Raw genomic sequence first — 20,989 nt, forward strand, 5'->3', positions numbered from 1 at the left:
ATGCCTGGCTAGTTTTTATTACTATCTTTTATTTTGTAGAGACAGGGCCTCGCTGTGTTGTCTAGGCTGGTCTCAAACTCCTGGCCTCAAATGACCCTCCCACTGGGATTACAGGCGTGAGCTACCACTCTCGTTCACATTTTATAATAAGCTGATTTTAGAGCTGGCACTAGCAAGCACCTGTCTCTAATTCACTCCTTGAATGTTTGTGGGTTTCTCAGTTCTTCTGAGGAGGAAGCTAGATTCTTTGCAGCTTTGCATCTTTCTCTCTCAAAATACACACATGCATAACCCCTACGACCCTTCCCACACCCCACCCACCTCCATATCTGTGCCCCCTCGATACACACTGCTTTGCACAGAATACATTATTTTCTTAAGTGACCCAGTATACCACAACATTTCAAAGGCTGCAGTGGACAGTTGGCCACAGAAGATGCCTGTCAGGAAAGAGCAAACGCAATTCTAGGAGGTCTGCAGTTAAATCCCACTGGACCGCTCACCCTCCCAGGCTCCCAATTCCCCACCATCCAGAAAGCAGAAGGGCAGAGACCCTGGGGGACAGTCGGTGGGCGCGTCGGGCTCAGGTCCACTCATGACCCCATGAGTGGGTCAGCAGGGCCTTCCCCACGGGGCATGGCGGAGGCATCAGAGGTCCTGGGCACTGGTGCACACAGGTGGGGCCCCCTCCCGGGGCCTTCACATAGGTGCGAAGGGGTGGGCCTGAGCCCCCGCCACTGCCCTTCACAGACCAGTGAGAAGATCTGGCACAAAACAGCTGGCTCTCGAATCCCTCCTTGCCCTTACTGGTTGTGTGAATTTAGGCAAATCATACAATCCCTCGAAGGGGTGGGATGAGGAAGGATATTATAGAGGCTTGGTCCCAGGGTCACTCCTCTGCTGGTCCAGTCGTTTATTCCCCTCTCCACCCCTCGGGGAGGAGGCGGGAGCAAACCTAGAAGAGAAACGCGTTTTCCTCTTAAATGTTCTGCTTTTTGATAGCTGCTTCATGCACATGATAGAAATTCCCCCTGTGTGCAGATGAAGTGTCCTTCCTACCTTCCCAGGCTTCTAGTCACCATCCTCCCCGGTCCCGCTGTGCCTGCAAACATACATGCCACCATGTTCACACATGTGCACTTCCCAGCATACACGTGTTTTCCCCAAGACAAACAGTTGTGTGGCTGTTCTGAACCTGGCTACCTCCCCGTTCTATCCTGGAGATCCTTTCATGTCTACGTGGAGTCCCGTGACTTCCTTACAGATACTGGGTATTCCACTGTAGAGCTGCGTGCGGCTTGCTTATCTGTTCCCCAGGGACAGGTTATTTCGGCAACTTCCAGGCTCTTGCTACTGTAACGCGTGCCACAGAGAACATTCTTGCACATCTGTCACTTTGCACATGGGGGAGTGCCTTTTTGGGGACAGCTTTCTGAAACGGAATCACTGTGTCTGAAGCTATGAAATGAGGATATCTGCATAATTTTGATGGACCTGGGCAAATGGTCCTCATGGCATTTGTATCTGTGTGCTTTTCCCCCCTGATGCTTGTGGGAGTGAAATTTCTAAGTTGGGGTGGAGCCCGGCTCGGAGATGGTTCCATGTCTCAACGTTTGCTGAAGCTGCTCAGTTTCCACTGTGCGTGTGGGGGGGGGGACCCTGTGGAGGGAGAGGAAGATTTCGTTTGGAAAAAGTTGTTTGTGGCTAAGAAAAGTATGGGAGCCTGGGTGCAGAGAACCACCCTGTTCCTTCCAATCTCCTGGTTTGATAAAGTGACAAAGCAAGAGTGCCCCTACCCCACAGAAAGATGCTTAGACACGCTGCATGGCGAGAACAGGCCAGCTGGCAGCTGGAAAAGATGGAGGGGGAGAAGCGTCTCCAGGAAGCAGGAGCAGGACCAAGTCGAAAAGAGATGGGTCTCAGCTCCATCGCCCCTAGCATCGCTAGTGTTTTCCAGAAGGTGATGTGTTTGATCTGACTTTCAGAGTCTACCATGTGCTCAGCCATTTGCTGGGTCTGGGAACACAGAGGTGAGCACAGCTGGGCTCTGCCCTCAGGCAGTTCCTAGGGAGAAGTCGGGCATGTGGGCATACAGCAAGGGACAGAAGCCTTAGCAGCGACGACAGCTAACTCTGAGGGCTTCTCAAACGCCCGCGGGTGGGCTCAGCACCGCTTGTCGTCTCTGATTCTACAAAGACCCCAGAAGGATGACTACAGCATTGTCTCCATTTCTCAGATGAGGAATCCAAGACCCAGGGGAGTTGAGAGATGGTTCCGATACCACATCGTAAGCAGCAGAGCTGGGGTGTCCACTGAGGTCCGTGTGACATCAGTCTTGAGAGCAGTCCGTGATGCTGAGCACACCCAGTGCTGAAGGTCCATGCCCCTCCTCCACTCAGGGGCTTTCTGCTTCCTTCAGGATGAGGGCAGGTTGGAACCAGAGCCTCAGGAGGGGTGGGGGAGGTGGGAGGGTACATCCCTTCCAGGGACAGAGGTGGAAACCAGAGCATCCCGACAGGGGAGCTTTGGGGTTGACCCCAAGAGAGGCTGGCCTCTAGGGGTCAGGGAGTTGCTGGCACAGGGAGGGAAGTGAGCAAGCAGTGCAGCCACGAGGGCAGCCTCTGGAGCCAGACTGCCTGAGTTCAAATCCCGGCTCTGCCTCTTTGGAGCGGAGTGACTTTGAGCACACCACTCACCTCTCTGGTTCTTCACCTGTAAGACGGGGCTCCTCAGTGCCCTCCCTGTTGGTGGTTGTAAGGCTGGGCGAGCGCAAGTATTTGGAGTGTTGAGGGTAGGGCCTGGCTCCCAGATGGGCTGCCACTGTGGAATCTCCGGGCTCCAGGTACAGCCTAGATGTCAAGGAAAAGGAAACAAACACTGGAAGCCCGGTGGTGGCGCTTATCACAGAGAACTAAGCCACGGGCCCAGAAATGACCTGCGGCAGCATAAAGACAAAGAAGCAGAAAGCCATTTAACGGGGAGAGACACGGGCTTTTAGCCCTGAATTTTCTTGTCAAGCACGGTCATGCTTATCAGCCTTCAGTTATCCTCTAGAACTGTGAGTCAAAATGGGCTTTTTCATGTGTTGCCCATTTCTTTGTGACATCTTTACTTGGTATTAAAATGGAATGCCCTGTCTCCAACACAACGAAAAAGCAGAGGCGTTATTCAAAGAATTGGGTTCGACATGACTCTAGATTTCTCCTCTTCCTCTTTGGTGCCGCAAAATGTTTCCAGAAAAGGCGAGAGGAACTGTCAGATACATGCTGCAGCATCCTCCTTTGCCCACGCAGTGTTTCTCTCTACCCCACGAGGACGGATGACTGACTCCAAGTGTGTTTTCTGTCAGGGAATCCTAGAGAAGGAAAAGGGGAGGCAAGGACTTCTCAAGGAATCCGTCCTCCCACTTGCTTTCTGTCTCCTATTCTCTGGTCCTTTTCTGCGGAGCTGCTGTCTCAACCTCCCATTCCCAGCCCTGTGGTCCAAGTCAGACCCCACACCAGACCGCCCTTCCCCCAGGCCGGTTTTCTCTTCCTCTTGGTCCTCCTGAGAATCCATCGTCCTGAGGAAATTGCCCTGGTGTCAGTCCCCAAGGCCCTCACACCCTGGGGATCAGCCACTCACTGGACCCTGAGCTGCAGGAGTTGAGGTTGAACCTTTTGTCCTGAATGTGCACACAGGTTCATGTGAGTCAAAGGCCACGCAGAGGGAGTTGATTCCACCCTCGTGGAATCAACCCCTCCTCATGTTTGTCTCTTTTATGATCTGCTGCCGCATCAGAGTGTAAACTTCACAAGGACAAGTGTTTTATCTGTGTTGTTCACCGCTGCTTAATCAGTACCTTACAGAGTGCCCTCAGTAAACATTTGATGAAAAAATACAAATACAGGACAGAATGACCCAGTGACTCCATGTGCTTGCGAGATAAGAAATGGCCCAGAGGAGGGAAGACAGAACCCTTCTGGGGGACAGGAGTGAAGTGGAGGGGTGGCAGACTTGCTGGTGGAGGTGACTTCTGAGCTGGATTTTTAGTGGGGGGGAGTGATAGCTACATTTATATGCATTTTTTTGATGATGTCCAACTTACAGGAGGTACCCAATAAAAATGTGCTTAATTGATAGCTTTACAATTTATGAAGCAATTACAGTTACAGTATCTCTAATATTCTACCATTCATCACATTCCTGGGTAGGGAAGACATGGCCATTTCACTGGATTATGTAGCTCCGGAAGCTCTGTGACCTGGAAAACCTCTCAGTTAGGAATGCCTACTGGGAAGCCCAGTGGTGTGTGTGTGTGTGTGTGTGTGTGTGTGTGTGTGTGTGTGTGTGTGTGTGTGTACGTGCACGCACATGTATTCTTGACAAACTTTGGAGACTGGCTGGGCCACTTGCTGAGAGAGAAAGCAATCTTAAGTGTGTGCTTTTAGAAGAAGGATCCCATCCGGGAAACAGCATGAGAAGGGGAGGGGTAGAGGTGACTTTCAGAGACTGACCTCTTACCACACCTGTGAGCCAGACCAGGGCATGTCACCTAATCCCTCTACCCACTTCTCAAGCTAGTTTTAGGTCCTAAAATTCATGAAAATCCACCTATGACATTGGGGTTCGGGGTGGAGGAGAGCGCAAGAGGAGATGAAAACAAAATATTTAATTAAATTTATCTAATGACCAAAATATGAGACCTAGATTGACTGTTCATCTATTTTAAGGTTTCTTTTTCTTTCTTTTGATTTGGAGTCTCACTGCCACCCAGGCTGGAGGGCAGTGGCATGCTTCCGGCCACCGCAGCCTCAACCTGCTGAACTCAGGCGACCCTTTCACCTCAGCCTACCAAGTAGCTGGAACTACAGGCATGCACCACCACACCTGGCTAATTTTTTTGATTTACTGTAGAGATGAGGCCTCGCCAAGTTGCCCAGGCTGGTCTCATACCCGTGGGCTCAGGCAATCCTCTTACCTCGGCCTCCCAAAGTGCTGGGATTATAGGCGTGAGCCACCGCACCCAGCCTATTTTAAGGTTTCTTAGTGCTGTTTAGTTCCAGATCCTTTCTGATATTCTGATTTTAATGCTTCAGACTCTGAGAACCAAAACTACTCAGGTGTGTGAACCTATAACTCTCTCATGCTGATCCAGACACACGCTGTCTATGACTGATGGGAGACTCCCACATCTGAGCAACACCAAATTATGGCAACGGTTGGATCTCTCACTTCTGACTAATTCTCATGTGTGTTTTAACTGTGTGTACAGCTTCATCATACACAACAAAGACACGTTCTTCAACAATGCCACAAGAAGTCGAATTGTGCATCACATCTTACAAAGAATAAAGTATGAAGAAGGAAAAAACAAAATTGGTGAGTCATATATTACTATAATGAACTACATTTGCTATTCGGAGATTGGCTATTTAGTTTTATTACGTTGGTTTCAATTTTAGCAATGCTTGTCATTTATAAAACCTCTCACTATGCCCTTGATGGATCATTCACAAGTGTAAAATCTTCATAGCATCCTTAGACACCTTCTTTAAATAGTATGTCACCTCATTATCTAAATCATGGAGAAAGTCTCTCATTTCTTTTTTTTTTTTTTTAAGTTTTCAAGCAGTTTATTTAGAAAGTAAATAAGAGAGAGAGAGAGAAGGAGAGAAAGAAGAGATTCACATCCCCAAGGTAGGGGAGGGAGCCAAAGCTAAGAAAACATGGTGGCTATAATTCCAACAGCCACGTGGGGACAGCAGAGTTTGACAAAGCAATGGCCGAAAGTCTCTAATTTCAACAAATATTGATGAAGCTCCCATTGCATGCCAGGCACTGAGCTAGGTGTTGGGGGAATAAGCATAGTTCTGTCTTGGAGCTTATGTTCAAGGAGTTAATAAGCACACAAGTAAATATAAGAAAGAAATTAAAATGGAGAATGTCGCAGAGGTAGATCAGGAAAAGGTGGGAATGAGTTCAAGCTAACCAAGACTGGGGGACCAGGAAGCAGTGTGGAAAGATTGAGGGGCAGCCTGCAACCAACGGAGGGAAGGCCAAGGGGCAAAGTGCTCCAGGCAGAGGACGCTGTAAGCACAGAGATGACCTGTCACAGGTATGCAAAGTCTCCAATCTCCTCCCCCATTAAAAAGCCTCCACCACTTATATTTTAGGCATTTGTATGAGAAGCCTTCCATATTATATTACCAAACATCCCACCTTATTAAACAATTATATGTCAGGAATGTGTGGGTGGCTTTGCCCTCATCTCTCCCCAGGCAAGATTTTTATGGATGGTTTTAAAAATAACCTATATCAGTCAGGGTCCACTCAGGAGATGAAAGTACACATACTTAAACAGGAAAGTTTGATATAAATGATTAACTATGATGGGAGATTGGGCGTAATGGAGATTGGCTAGTCACGGGTAAGGATAATTCTAACAAGTAGGGGAATGGCAGGTGTTAGGAATAGCTTCTGCCCCTCAGGGAGGACTCCCCCAGCAGGGCTGAGCTGTCAAGGGGTGCAACCATGCAGAGCAGTTTCCAGGGAACTCTAGAATCTGCCTTCTCGAGTGCTGAAGGAAGCTGCCTGGAGGGACTCTGAGGAGGTCGCCCATTGAGTGGTGCTACACCCAAGGGGAGAGGGAAATCTACCTTTGAGCAATGCATGTGCTGGCCACCACACACTGCAGAAACTGGGTGATGTGGAAGCAGGTACTACAGGAACCCTGCTTGGAGGAGCATATGGATATGGCAAAGAGAAACTCCCCTCCCACAATGTCCTTCTAGAGCCCCTGCTCACAAAGCCTAACATTGTATCAGCTGGCAAAGGAGAAATACTTACAAGGTCCAGCTCCGTTCTCGCAGAGCAGGCAATGAAGGTGCAATTGGAACAGAGGAGAAATAAATTAATATGTGGCACCTAGCCCAAAAGGCCTGCTCATTAAGCTTTTGGGTGGGAGAATGTGGAAGGATGATTGAATGTGTTCATCATTGGAGTCAGAAGCCCAAAGAACTCAGTGGTCTGGAACGCTCAGCCAAATCCAGCAAGATGACATTTAATAATTTGTAAATGTAAAGTCCTACACTGAAATTCAGCAAAACAACTACCCCAGCAAAGTGTGGGAGAAATGTTGCTCAACACCATGAGGGGAACAGATTTGAGTTGAGATGAACGCAAGCTCGGTGTGAGTCACTAGCACAGTAGAGCTGCCAAGAAAACCCTACTTGGATCCCAGACTGCAGAAATTAAAAGATAATAGGGAGAAACAGATAGCTACCTCATCCAGATCTGACTGCCCCTGGAATATTGTGTGTGGCGAGAGTCAGTGAAGGCAGGTGATGAAGTTAAACCTGACAGGTCTTTCTTGGCTGTGATGTCGTTGGGGTTGAGAGACACCCCATTTTCGACATTTGTCGTTCATTCTCGAGACACACGCTATCCATAAAGTCCTCTGTGACTATTTGGGCTTGAAGGAATTCCTCCCTCTCCTGAATTCCTATGGCAACTATTTTTGGAATGTCTGTTTGGCAGTTTATCCCATACAACTCTTTTTTTGTTGTCTTGAATTACTTTCCATGACATTATGAAAATCTGCACCTAAAGAGAACCACTATTAACACTCTGCAGGTTGAATAATTTAAATATTACCTTAGTTACCTTTTTGAGAAATATGTGGACCTTTTAAAACAGACTTAAGATGTGTTATGCATACCTTTTAATCGTCCATTTTTTTGGTTAACCTTGTACCGAAAGCAAATGGGTGAAAGTGAGATTATTTTGGCAGTAGCTATTCTGGATTATTTCATAAATGAAAATGACTTTTAAAAAGTGCCTTCACTAGTATTGGTATTCTCATTTGCAGTACACCTCATAACTCATTGTGTGTGTCGAGACTCTGCAGCTAAAAACTGCTAGCCTAGATAATAAGTTCCTTGACTGCAAATAAGCAAGCTTCATCTTTGTATCATCATTGCTTAGTACAGTGCCTGGCTTACAGTCAGAATTTAACAAGCACATGCTGAATTGAAGATCTTCTAGACACGATCGGTGTCTCACCATCAGCATGTGCACAAAAACTCTGTACAGGGAGATCATATGGAAATTATTGTGCTTAATTTTACATCTCAAAATGTGGACTGCCTTTATAATAGAAGACCCAAAAAAAAAAAAAAAGAGGCAGAGATGGGGATTTTGAAATGTTCTGAGGGAACACTGGAAGTATAGTACAGTATTGTTGCCAGTAATCAGAAAGGGCTTTTGTAAAAGTTTCTCATGTGCTGAAAGAAGAAAGCATCTATTCAAAGATCTCAGTGTTTTGAAAATTGGTAATGATGAACTGGAAATATATCTAATTAGAAATAACTGATCCAAGAGTAAATTATTAATCTACAACCAAGCATTATCCAGAAAAATGTAGAGTAAAGCTACAAATGGGTTGTTGATCCAATATTTTATTGTCATCTTGGTTTCATAAATGAAAGAAACATGTTAGAAGAAAATTCAATTTATTGATACATTTAATATTTATCCAGTGTTATTTTCTGCTGAGACTCTTTCTGAAAGTCCCCTCATGCATGAGCCGATGTTGATTAGAAATGACATGAAAAAAACTGATGTGTAGACATGATTCATAAAGGTATTTTAGTGGAATGTAAACTGCCACTATGTAAGCTTTTCAACTTTGCTTTGAATTTGCTGCAATTGTAAATATCAAACCTGGTAAAACCCACTTTCAAAATAAGGAATTAGCAGGGCACAGACGCTCACACCTATCATCCCATACCTTGGGAGATGGAGGTGAGAGGATTGCCTGAGTCCAGGGGTTCAAGACCAGCTTGGGTAATTTTGTGAGGCCTCATTTCTACACTAAATTAAAAAGAAAATTAGCTGGGCATTGTGGTGCATGCCTGTAGTTCCAGCTACTTGGAAAGCTGAAGCTGCAGTAGCCATGACCATGCCGTTGCACTCCAACCTGGGCAACAGAGTAAGACTGCAACTCAAAAATTAATTAACTAATTGACCGCTCAACAAGGATTTTATTTATTTATTTATTTATTGTAGGGGCTCACACATTGTCTTGAAATTGATTTTTTATTTTTGAAATTGGTACTCAGAGGGAATGTTAGTAAAGTAACAGACTTTAAATATTGACTACTAGCCGGGCTCGGTGGCTCAGCCTGTAATCCCGTGCCTTTGGGAGGCTGAGGTGAATGGATTGCCTGAGCCCACGGGTTCGAGACCCGCCTGGGCAGCGAGACCTCATCTCTACAATAAATAAAAAAAAATCAGCCAGGCGTGTTAGCGCATGCCTGTAATTCTAGTTACTTGGAAGGCTGAGGCGGAAGGATCGCCGGAGCCCAGCAGGTTGTGGCTATGGTGGCCAGCAGTGGCCACTGCACTCCAGTCTGGGCAACTAAGTGAGACTCCAACTCAAAAAATAAGTAAATAAATAAATAAATAAATATTATCTACTTTCTCACTGCAGAACTTTGATACATTATGATAAACTTATAAAAGTCTCATTAGGTTCCTGTGAATTTGGTTGTTTTCTAATATTTGGAATGTGTGAAAGTTGTTGATGAGATGTGTGCAATTCTCAGTAAAGGCTCCAGGAAATCAAAGATGTCTACATAATCAATAATTCATTCATTATTAATTACTTAATCAATAATTTATTCATTCATTCCAAAGGTATTTGTTGAGGGCTTGCACATATTTGTATTTCAAATGCTTTTCATAGACATTTACTGCTAATGTCAACATCTTAAAAAACATTAATGTGTTTAAAAGTACCTAAATATTGATTGACCTTCCATCAGTAAAAAATCAATCAGTGCACATGCCATTTTCCAGTTAGGCTAAACTTCTAGATTCTGATTGGGATCTAAAGCATAGAGAGCATTCCTTGTATAAGCCACTTGAGAGACATCATTCTAATTATGCTCTTTGAGATGCATTTTAGAAGTAGAATACTTCTTAATCTGAAAGGAACTTTAAAGATCAAACCTCAAACTTGCACTCTGGCAAGAAGGGGTAACAGGCAGAACATTTACTCTCCCATCTGAAACAATCACAAAGTATAAAACAGACAAAATGTATTAAACATCTATGTTCAAGACACTGAACATTAGGCAACTGAAACCAAGGATCTCCAAGAGACAGAAAACAAATGAAGTGAGCCCTGCAATTACTCAATCTTACTACCGTGTCATAGTTTTTAGTCAGTACCATGAGGTGGGTGAACCCAGAAAGAACTTGGAAGATTCCCTAAATTGTGAAAAACTTGCTGAGAGTCCAAGGAGGCCAAGACAACTAGAATTTCTAGAATACAGTACCAGAAAGCAGAGAATTGCACAGAGCCAGAAACTTAAAGTTCTTCAGAGGGCCCCTTAGGTATTCAGTGAGTGCTGATCAGTGTATACATGTCAGGAAAATACCCTAGCCAGAGAAAGAAGCACCCAAAATAAATTCCAGTGATACTGGAACACCTTGTAATTCACAGTGTGATGAGTAGAATACTCAGAAAAATCTTTCCTCAGTAGTGAGCATTACTTAACCTTAGATTAAAAAAGCCCTCACCTAACACATGTAAAAAGCATCACCCAAGAAGATCACACTCTTTCCAACTAACTTAACTATGTCTCAGAACAAAGCTCAAGAATGTTTATAGGAACACAAATACACATCACCAAAGAGGGGAAACTCATAATGTCTAATATATAACCAAGATTACCAGGCATACAAAGAAAAAGAAAAATATGACCTAAAATGAGGAGAAAAATCAGTCAATTAAAACCTACCCCGAAGTCTCATAGGTGTTTGAATCAGTAGACAGGACATTAAAGCAGTCAATATTAGAAAAAATAAAGACTGAAAAATTTCCAAGTTCAATAAAAATCATAAACACACAGATCCAATAAATTCAACAAACACTAAACACACAAAACATGAAGAAAATGACATGCATACATCATTAATTTGCCCAAAACCTATAATAAAGAGAAAAATGTTCCTAGCAGCCAGAGAAGAAAGACATTTTAAATGCAAAGTCACAAAAATAAGTTCACAGCAAATTTTTCACTGGAAATAATGAAAAGAGATGAAATTGGAGCAACTTTAAAATACTGAAAGAAAAAACAATCTTCAACCTAGAATTCTATACCCAGCAAAAATATCTTCCAAAAATGAAGGTGTAATCATTTTTTTTAATAGACCAAAACTGAAAGAATTTGTCACCAGAAGACTTCTACTACAAGATATGTTAAAGGGAGTCCTTTTACCAGAAATACATATTCTTGTTATTTAAAATTCTTTAATAAATAACTGATTTTAAGCAAAAATAATAGCATTGTATTGCGAAGTTTATAACATATGTAAAAGTAAAATGTATAATGACAATAGCATAAAGGTCATACTGCAAGACTATATGTACAGTGGGCTATTATCAGTTGAAGGTATACTGTGACATAAAAATATATGTTATAAACTCTAAGGAAACCTCTAAAATAGCAAAAACAATGAGTTATAGCTAATACACCAACAAAGATAAAATGGGATCATAAAAAAATCAGTTTAAAGAAGATTGAAGAAACAAAAAATGGAGGGGACAAACAGAAAACAAACAGACTTAAATATAAATCTATCAATAATTACACTGAATGCAAATAGTGTAAAGACCCCAAACCAAAACTCAGCAGTTGACACATTAAATAAAAAGCAAGACCCAAAATTTTGCTTCCTGTAAGAAATGAATTTTAAATATAAAGACACAAATAACTTAAAAGTAAAATGGGGAAAGACATGCCATGTTTACAGTAATCAAAAGGACACTTGAATGTATATACTGATACCACTTAATGTGGTTTCAGGGCAGAAACTATTACATGGAATAAAGGTAGTCCATTTTATAATGATAAAGGGGCTAATCCATGACATAAGAAGGCATAATGAACCTAAACGTTTATGTATTTAACCGTGGAACATCAAAATACACCAGCAAAAATTGGTAAAATTGCAAGGAGAAACAGACAAATCCATAATTCTCATCAAAGATTTCAATAGTTGGTAGGAAAAGTAGACAGAAAATCATCAGGATTTAGAAGACCTAAACACCATTATCAATAAACTTGACCTAATTGACATTTTAGACCACTCCACTGAACAACAGCAGAATAAACATTCTTGTCAAGTACACATGAAACATTATCAACGTAGACCATATCTGAGGACAAAAATAATACTTTATAAATTCAAGACACATCAAGTATGCTCTTTGACCACACTGGAATTAAATTTAAATCAATACATTAAAAAACTCTGGAAAATTTACAAATATATAAAACCAAATAATGACTTATAAATAACTCATTGGTGAAAGGAAAAATTCCAAAAGGAAATGAGAAAGTATGTTGTACTGAATGAAAATGAAAACACAATATATCAATACGTTTGGGATGGTCTTGAAACAGTACTTAGAAATATATAGCACTATATGCCTATAGAAAAGTGAAACATATGTCCCAAAAAATGGCCTCACCTTGTACCATAAGAAACCAGAAAAGGAAATTAAATCTGAAGTTCATAGACAAAAGCGAACAATAAAAATCAGAGCAGAAATCAATGAAATAGAAAAACAATAGAGAAAAATCAGTGAAGCCCCTAATAGGGGAGAAAAAAAATTAATAAAATTCATAAACCTCATGGTGGACATGCCCTAGGTTGACTTTCTAATGAGTCATGCCCTTCTCCTTAAGTATGGGTGGACCCTATAGTCTACTACCAACCATCAGAATATTGCAAAGGTAATTATATCACTTCTTTTACTATCATGCATTATATGCCAAAGTTTAAGGGATTTTTGCAGTTTTGGTTGAATTCTTTAATCAGTTTGGCATTGACTTAATCAAAAGAAAGAACATCCTGGGTGGGCTTGGCCTAATCAGGAAAGCCCTTTAAAAGAGGGTCAGAGTCTTCCCTGAGCTCTGTGACTCAAAGCAGCAGAGACCCTCTATTGCTGGTTTTGAAGAAGAAAGCTGCCATGAATTCTTTATCATCAAGGAAACAAATTCTGCCACCAACCTAAGGAAGCTTAGAAGAGGATTACTCCCTCCATGAGCCTTCAGGTGAGAATGCCATCTGGCTAGAACCTGGACTGCAACTTTGTGAAACCCTGAGTGGAGAACCCAGCCAAACTAAGCCCAGACTTCTGACAAACAAAAACTAAGATAATAAGTAGATATGGTTTCAAGCCACTACATTTCTTATAATTTGTTAAACAGTGATAGAAAACTAATACAAACATCTAGCCAGCCTAATCAGGAAAAAGGAGGGGAAACACAAATTCCCAAATTCAGGAATAAGAGAGGTAATATCACTTCCCAGAATACTAAAAGGATAATAAGAGAATATCACGAATAATGTTATGCCAATAAATTTGACAACTTAGAAGAGATGGACAATTTTTTTTGACAGACACAATCTAAACTCATTTAAGGAGAAATATATAACTGAATTGACTATATATATATATATATATATATATATATATATATAATTGACTATATATATACACACAAAGTAATTTGGGGTTACAAAGTAAGGCACTGTCCCTAAATTAATTGACTTATTAATTAATCAATTAAACTCTTTCATAAAATTGAAGAGTAATGAATACTTCCCATCTTATTCTATCAATATTACCTGAACACCAAAACCAAGCAAAGAAAGTATCAGAAAAGTACAAGTCAACAACCTTCATGAATACAGATATGAACATAAATAAAGTTTAGCAAATCAAATCCAGCAATATATACAAGGGATAATACATCATGACCAAGCAGGATTTATCCGGGACTGCATTTGAAAATCACTCAATGTAATTCACCATATTACAAAAGAAAAAAGAAAGAAACATATGATCATCTCTATAGGCATGGGGAAAGCATTTGACAAAGTCCAGCATACATTTCTGATTTAAAAAAAAAAACTCAGTAAACCACAAATAAATATTTTCCTCAATCTCATTAAACACATCTATGAAATATTTATTGTCAATATTAAACTTAGTGGTAAAATTCTAAATGATTTTCCCCTAAGATAATGAATTTGCTTACCATTTGTATTCATCATTCTACTAGTCAGTGCAATAAGACAAGGAATAAGAAGCATTCATATTGGGAAACATGAAACTGTTGCTATTACCAGATGACATGATCATCTATAAAGAAATTTCAGTGGAATCTACAAAGAGGTTACTAGAACTAATGCATGAGTTTAGCTAGGTTGCAAGAAACACAATTGATATAAAAGCTCAATTGTATTTGTATAAACCAGCAATAAACATTGAGGAATCAAGATTTTAAAAACAACGTAATTTATAATAATATCAAACAATAAGCAATACTTAGAGATAAACCAGGCAAACAATATTTGAGGCTTGTGCACTGAAAAATACAAAACATCGTTGAGATAAATGTAAGGAAACCTAATATGGAGAGACATACCCTGTTCGTGGGTCAGAAGATTCATTATTGTTAAGGTGTCAGTCCTTACCAAACTGATGTATAGATTCAGTGCGTGTGTGTGTGTGTGTGTGTGTGTAAATTCAAAAAAATCATACAAAAATGAATGGACTTAGAATAGCCAAAACACCTTTGAAAAAGAACAAAAATGAAGGGAAACACTACCTGATTTCAAGAACTATTACAAACCCACAGTAATCAAGAGTATATTAGAGTAATGACAAATAGATCAGTGGACGAGGATAGAGAATCCAGAAGTGAAGGCACACATATATGGGCAATTGATTCTTGAGAAATGTTCAAAGACAATTCCATGGATAAAGGATTGAGTGATGCTGGAACAGTTCATACCCACATGTAAAAAATGAACTTGGACAAACCCATACACAAAATTTAGCTAAATGGGTTATAGATCTAAATGGAAAACTTAAAACTATTAAAATTCTAGGAGAAAATTTTTGTCACCTTGAGTTAGTCAAGAGTTTCTTAAATATGACACAAAAACATGGATGAATCTCAAAATAATTCATAACAGAAAAAATGGATAAACTGAACTTCAAAATTAAAGTTTTGCTTTTACAAGATGTTTTAAGAGAATGAAAAGAGATGTCACATACTAGGAGAAAAAAATGTCAAATGATGTCTAATAAAGGACTTACATCTACAATATGTAAAGAACAAGGAAAACTCAGTGATTACAAAATTCTTGCTGAGCATAGGAGACATTTCACAGGAGAAGATGTACAGGTGGCAAATGGCACATGAGAAAAATTTCGATATTATTATTAATTAGGAAAATGCAAATTAAAACCACAGTGAGATCTCACTATACACTTACTGGAATGGCTGAAATTAAAAATTCTGACCCTACTGAGTGTTGGCAAGGATGTGGAGGGACTTGAACTCTCATACACTGCTGATAGAAATATAAAATTACACAACCACTTAAGAAAATACTTTGGCAGTTTCTCAAAAAGCTAAACCTATACCTACTATATGATCTAGCCATTCCATCCCACTCCAAAAAATGAAAGAATAAGTCTATGAAAAGTTTTATAAATGAATGCTCATAACAGCTTAATTTGCAATAACCCCAAACTATAAAGAATCAAAATGTCCATTATCAAATTGTTATATAGCCACATGATGGATACTACTCAGCAATAGGAAGAAAAGAGCTTCTGATATTTGCAACAACATGAATGAATCACAAAATAATTATGCTGAGTGAAAGAAATCAGATTCAAAAGAGTAAATACTGTATGATTTTATTCATATAAAACTCTAGAAAATGCAGACTAATTGACAGTGATGGAAAACAGTTCAGTGTTTGCTTTGGAGATGGCATGGGGAAGAGTGGCAGATTACAAAGTGGCATGGTAATGATTTGGGAGTGATGGATATGTTTACTATCTTGGTTGGGCTGATGGTCCCATGAGTGTACCCATATGTCAAGATATATCTAATTTCACATCTTAAATATTTGCTCTTTATTATATGCCAGTTATACCTCAATAAAGCTGTTTTTTTTTTTAAAGATCCACATATCTAGCACCTCCCCTCCTATTTTATTGATACAAAAATTGAAGCCTGAGGACAAAGTCATACCACCAGTCCAATGTAGAGGAGTTAGGTTTGCTGATAGTGAAACTTCTAAATGAAAACAAAAGAGCTCCTGGGCAGAATATCCCAGTCCATTCCCTTCTCTGTTCCAAACACTGGACTGAATGTGCTTCATTCTTTGTTGTTTGAAAACATGAGTTCCAAAAAGCAAAGAAAATAGTCCACAAAATGAAAAGGTAACCTATGGAATGGGAGAAAATATTTGCAAGCCATGAATTTGATAAGGGGTTAATATCCAAAATATGTAAGGAACTTAAACAACCCAATAGCCAAAAAGAAAAAAAAAGAACACCTGATTTCAAAATGGACAGAGAGCCTGAATAGACATTTTTCCAAAAAACACATTCAAATAGCCAAAAGGTATATGAAAAAGTGCTCAATATCACTAATCCTCAGAGAAAGGCAAATGAGACGTCACCTCACACCCTTCAGAATGGCTGTTACCAAAGAGAGATAACAAGGGTTAGGTAGAGTGTGGAGAAATGAAACAATTACAAACTTTTGGTTGGAATGTTAATTGGTTCAGCCATTATGGAAAACAGTGTGGAGGTTCCCCCTGAAATTAAAAATAGAACTACCATATAAACCAGAAACCACACTTTGGGTACATACCCAAATGAGATGAAATCAGTATCTCAAAGAGATATTCACACTTCCATGTTTACTGCAGTACTATTCATGATAGCCAAGATACAGAAACAACTTGTGTCCATCAACAGAAGAATAGATAAAGGAACTGTGGTACAATGAGATACTAGTCAGCCATTAAAAAAAAAGAAAATCCTGCCATTTGCAGCATGGTTCAATTTGGAGGACACCGTGTTAAGTGAAATAAGCCAGAAACAGAAAGACAAATAGTGCATGATCTCACTTACATGTGGAATCTAAAAAAGTCAAACTCAGAAGCAGAGAGTTGAACGCTGGTCGCCAAGGGCTGGGGCTGGGGAATGTTGGGAGATGTGGATCAAAGGGTACAAAGTTTAAGCTATAAAACGAATAAGCTCTGGGGATCTAATATTCAACATGGGTGGTGATGAATGTGCTAATTAATTTGTAATAATAATTCTACAGTGTTTTTTATATATGTATATATATCAAATCTTCACCTTGAACACTTTGAATGTATTCAATATTTATTTGACAGTTAAACTTTTTTTAAAGTTAAAAAGCTTTTGATCCCAATTTCCTAGCAGATAGCATAACTTTCTCTCTAAATTGTTGGGTGAGCAGGTTTGAGTCGCTTTTGAGAGCCTCATTGTTTTCTCCAAAAAGCACCGCCCTTACATTTGTCTTGTGAGGTTTCCAGCTGGGCATCAATTCAGATGGATTTACTTGTTGTTTTAGGACTGAATCGTCTGCTCACCAATGGCTCCTATGAAGCTGCTTTTCCCCTGCACGAGGTACTGTGCTGCCTTCAGTCCTTGACTTTTTCAACTTCCTGTTCCTAAAATCGCCTTCTAGGAGTAGTCATTCTTGGAATTTGTTGATCTGACATTTGTTCAGAATGAATTTAAACTGCTCAAGGAGTAATGAGGGAGGGTCTCCTGGCATGGTTATATCTCTTCCTCAGCATAGATTTAGTTCCTATGTATCTTTTTATGCAACTGCAAGTATACTTAAATTGAGTCACTCAGCATGAATTCAATGCATGGTTTAGGAACTTGGAGTCATAAAATCAAAAAGGCATTGCAAATTTGCATCAAGCACCAGAATGAAGGGAAAATGTTCTTGAAATATATAGTCTTTGCAACAAATAAATTTACAGCTATTCCTTAAAAGAGTGGGAAGAGGCCATCTTGCAAAGTCTCTGGTAAGCAAGGGGTGATAACGTGGAAATTAAAAGTGTTGTGCTCACCTCATCGCTCACCTCAGGTGTATACGTGCTGATGTTCTCCTTGTTTACTACATGGGCTTTGTCATATGTTATGACTTTCTTAAGTGCAACTGTGAGTATCCCTAACTCTGTTTCCCCCAATAGATCTTGGGTTATTTAACCCAGTGTTCTCTTACACATGGGTTTTCAGGAACACGATCCTCATGATTGTTGAGAGATTATTGTTATTTGACTGGTGTTGCACCCCTACGCTGGTGACTGTATGCCACAGAATACAAAGATAAATGCCATAGTCTCCAGCCTTTGGGACCTCACAAACTAGCCAGGGTGGAACCACTGACAGTGTGATCTTCAATACGGTCTTATAGTAGAAACAATGGTAGCAGTTTGTCAATAAGCTTTGGAGGACAGTTCCAACTCTCCATAAATGGCAAGTCTTTCTGAAACACACTTTTTGTTGGGCTTACAGTGTTTCGTCTCTTGACTTTAAACAACAAGAGGGTGTAAAAGGTGGGCAGAATTTTTAAAACCTTATTTATATTAAAAAAAAAAACCAGAGAGAGAAAACCTGGAAACCGTAGTCTGAGACCCTGTTTGCAAACTGCCAGGAAACATGTTTGGAATTCTTTTACTATCACAGAAGCAAACAAGGTTTGCTAGAGCCACATGCAGGTGTTTTTGAATGCTAAAGACAGATTTCCCCCAAAACATGGCTTCATCATGCAGGTGTTGGCTGGCATTACTCAGAAAGGGTTTTGGTGAGACCTGTGTCCTCCCCCTTCCCATCCCTGGCCCATAGCATGATCGGTCTGAGCCATGGGAGGTGGCAAGTGTCTGTGCACGGGACTGTGGGGTGTGCACGAGGGGTCTAAGGAGATGCAGCTGCAAACTCCCCCGAGCAGCTCATGGTCTTCCCCACGACTTCCCTATCTCAGTAAAGCCCTGTGTTATATGAAAGGAGAAAAGCCAAATGAGTAATAGTAGCGGCAATAATAGCATCCTTGTTCTTTTGACTTTTTTCCTCTCAGTGTAACTTAATTATATTATTTAACCTCATAACAACCTACAAAGGCAGGAAGACAGTAAGGGCAGACATGGCAGCCCTTGTTTCATGTGAAAATTTTAAATTGAGGTTTAGAGAAAGGTTGGGCCTCCTCAAATTTCCCTGATTTTGAAATCAGGAGATTGGTTGGAACCGAGACTAGCCTGAGTTTCTTACTCCAGTCCTGTGTTCTCTCCACTGAGAAAAAACTTCTCAGGTTAATGTGAATAATCTGTTTGCCTCCAGAAAGGACCTTTTCTGTTTGTGAAACTAGCAATGCCACTAACTGACCTCAGAAAAACACCCACTTCTTCTCTGGCCCTTGGTCTCTTCATTTGTTCAATGAGGAGGTCAAATTAGGTTTGAATTGTTAGAACTCGGAAGTGACTTCCAGCTTGTATTTCCCAGGATTTTCTTGTGGAGAGGCCATGCAGCCAAGTGGCGACTATGGCTGTTTCCCCATCTACCCTATCTTGGGAGAAATAGGGAAGAGACCCAGGAAGTCTCGGGCATGGCCTCTGGGTAAGATGCTTGATTCATTCAAACCACAAAAGGGGCCTAATGAGGCCTAAGGATTAGGAAACCAAGGCTCTGAGAATTGAGGGGGCTTGTCCAAGGTCTTCTTGCTAAAGAGTAACAGAACTGAATTTGAAATCAGCTCAAGCCTGCCTGATGTTCGCAAGCACACACACTTTTTACTAGGTGCTGTCATCAGCAAGACGGTGTCCCAAATAACTCATCACACAGCCTTCCCTTTCATAGACAGAATCCCTTTCTCATGCCACCCCTATTGCTATGCCTGGCACCGTAATCCATGGCTTCTGTGGGTATTACCTCACCAACACTGTTCTTATCCTAGGGAAGTTACAGAAGCAAAAACTCCATTCGAACCCATGGAGCAGAAAACCACCGACATCTACTCTATGAGTGCTGGGCCTCCTGGGGCGTGTGGTATAAATACCAGCCTTTGGATCTTGTAAGGTGAGTGTTTAACCAGCTGCACACATAAGGCTTTCTTGCACAGAGTGTTAAGGGCAGACTGCTGGAACAGGCTGTCCTCAGAGCCAAAAAAGTCTGAAGTGTTCAGCCATCGCGTAAATCTGGCTTTTCACAGGGGGGCACTCATCAGAGGACATTGGTTGTTCTTGGGACACCTGCCACCCCTCTGATGTGGTCGAGTTTCTCCAAAAGGGCCCAGGGAGGGGCCTGTGAGATCAACCAGGCCTCTTTTAAGACTCCCTAGTGACTGTCACTGACAAATTGCCTTGTAGAAAAGCCACTTGGCTTGCATAGATTACTGACAAAATAGATTATTTGTTACTATTGTACAAATAAGGGTTATGAGGTATTCTAATTCCAATAAATTTCATGCTTATTTTAGTTTTCATTTAAAATTAATAACTTTTAAAGATTGTTTTAAACTACAGGTTCAAAAGTTTATCAGCTTTTAACCTATAATAATTGTGCAGTGAAAAATGTATGTTTTTTTAAAAACCTGTCCAACCTTCTGCCTTGGTAGCATTCTGCTTTGACATCTCATTATGTATTCAGAGGCTGGTTATTAAGAGAACCTCTTATTTATTTCTAGTTATCTCAAGTATGTAGGACTTGTGTTCCCAAAGGAAACTGAGATTTTGTTCAGTGAGGAGGTCAAATTAGATTTGAACTGTTAGAATTCCGAAGTGACTTCCAGCTTGTATATTCCAGGATTTTAAGGGTTCTTTATTAAAAAGAAAGTCATGTCTCATTCCTTAGACTAGTTGGAAATGTTTCACTTATACTGGGGCCCTACAAAAGTGAAAGTAACCTCGGAAGAGAGAAAAAAGAAGACCAATCACTTTATATTTCATCCCCCTGGGTCATGTTCTTCCTAGCAGAGTCCTGGTTACCAAGTGTTTTCTCCCAGTGTTCCAAGGACACTGATGAATTGTGACACATTGTTTCATTGGTAACAAATAATCCAGATGATCTGGGTGAGTGGAA

General features: G+C 40.7%; 1 protein-coding gene across 3 annotated transcripts in view; it reads left to right on the forward strand.

The window, feature by feature from the left end:
• Window positions 1-20,989, forward strand: part of ANO4 (anoctamin 4) — a 383,517-nt gene that overhangs the window by 288,366 nt on the left and 74,162 nt on the right. For all 3 annotated transcript variants that reach the window (XM_021715858.1, XM_008064696.1, XM_021715859.1), the window contains 3 exons: window positions 5,255-5,361; window positions 17,475-17,530; window positions 19,866-19,987. In XM_021715858.1, the coding sequence (XP_021571533.1) occupies window positions 5,255-5,361; window positions 17,475-17,530; window positions 19,866-19,987 (285 nt within the window). The remainder of the gene's footprint in view (window positions 1-5,254; window positions 5,362-17,474; window positions 17,531-19,865; window positions 19,988-20,989) is intronic.

The sequence above is a fragment of the Carlito syrichta genome, unplaced genomic scaffold (genome assembly GCF_000164805.1).
Source record: "Carlito syrichta isolate Samal-C Ts95f unplaced genomic scaffold, Tarsius_syrichta-2.0.1 Scaffold307930, whole genome shotgun sequence".
In the NCBI taxonomy this organism is placed as follows: Eukaryota; Metazoa; Chordata; class Mammalia; order Primates; family Tarsiidae; genus Carlito; species Carlito syrichta.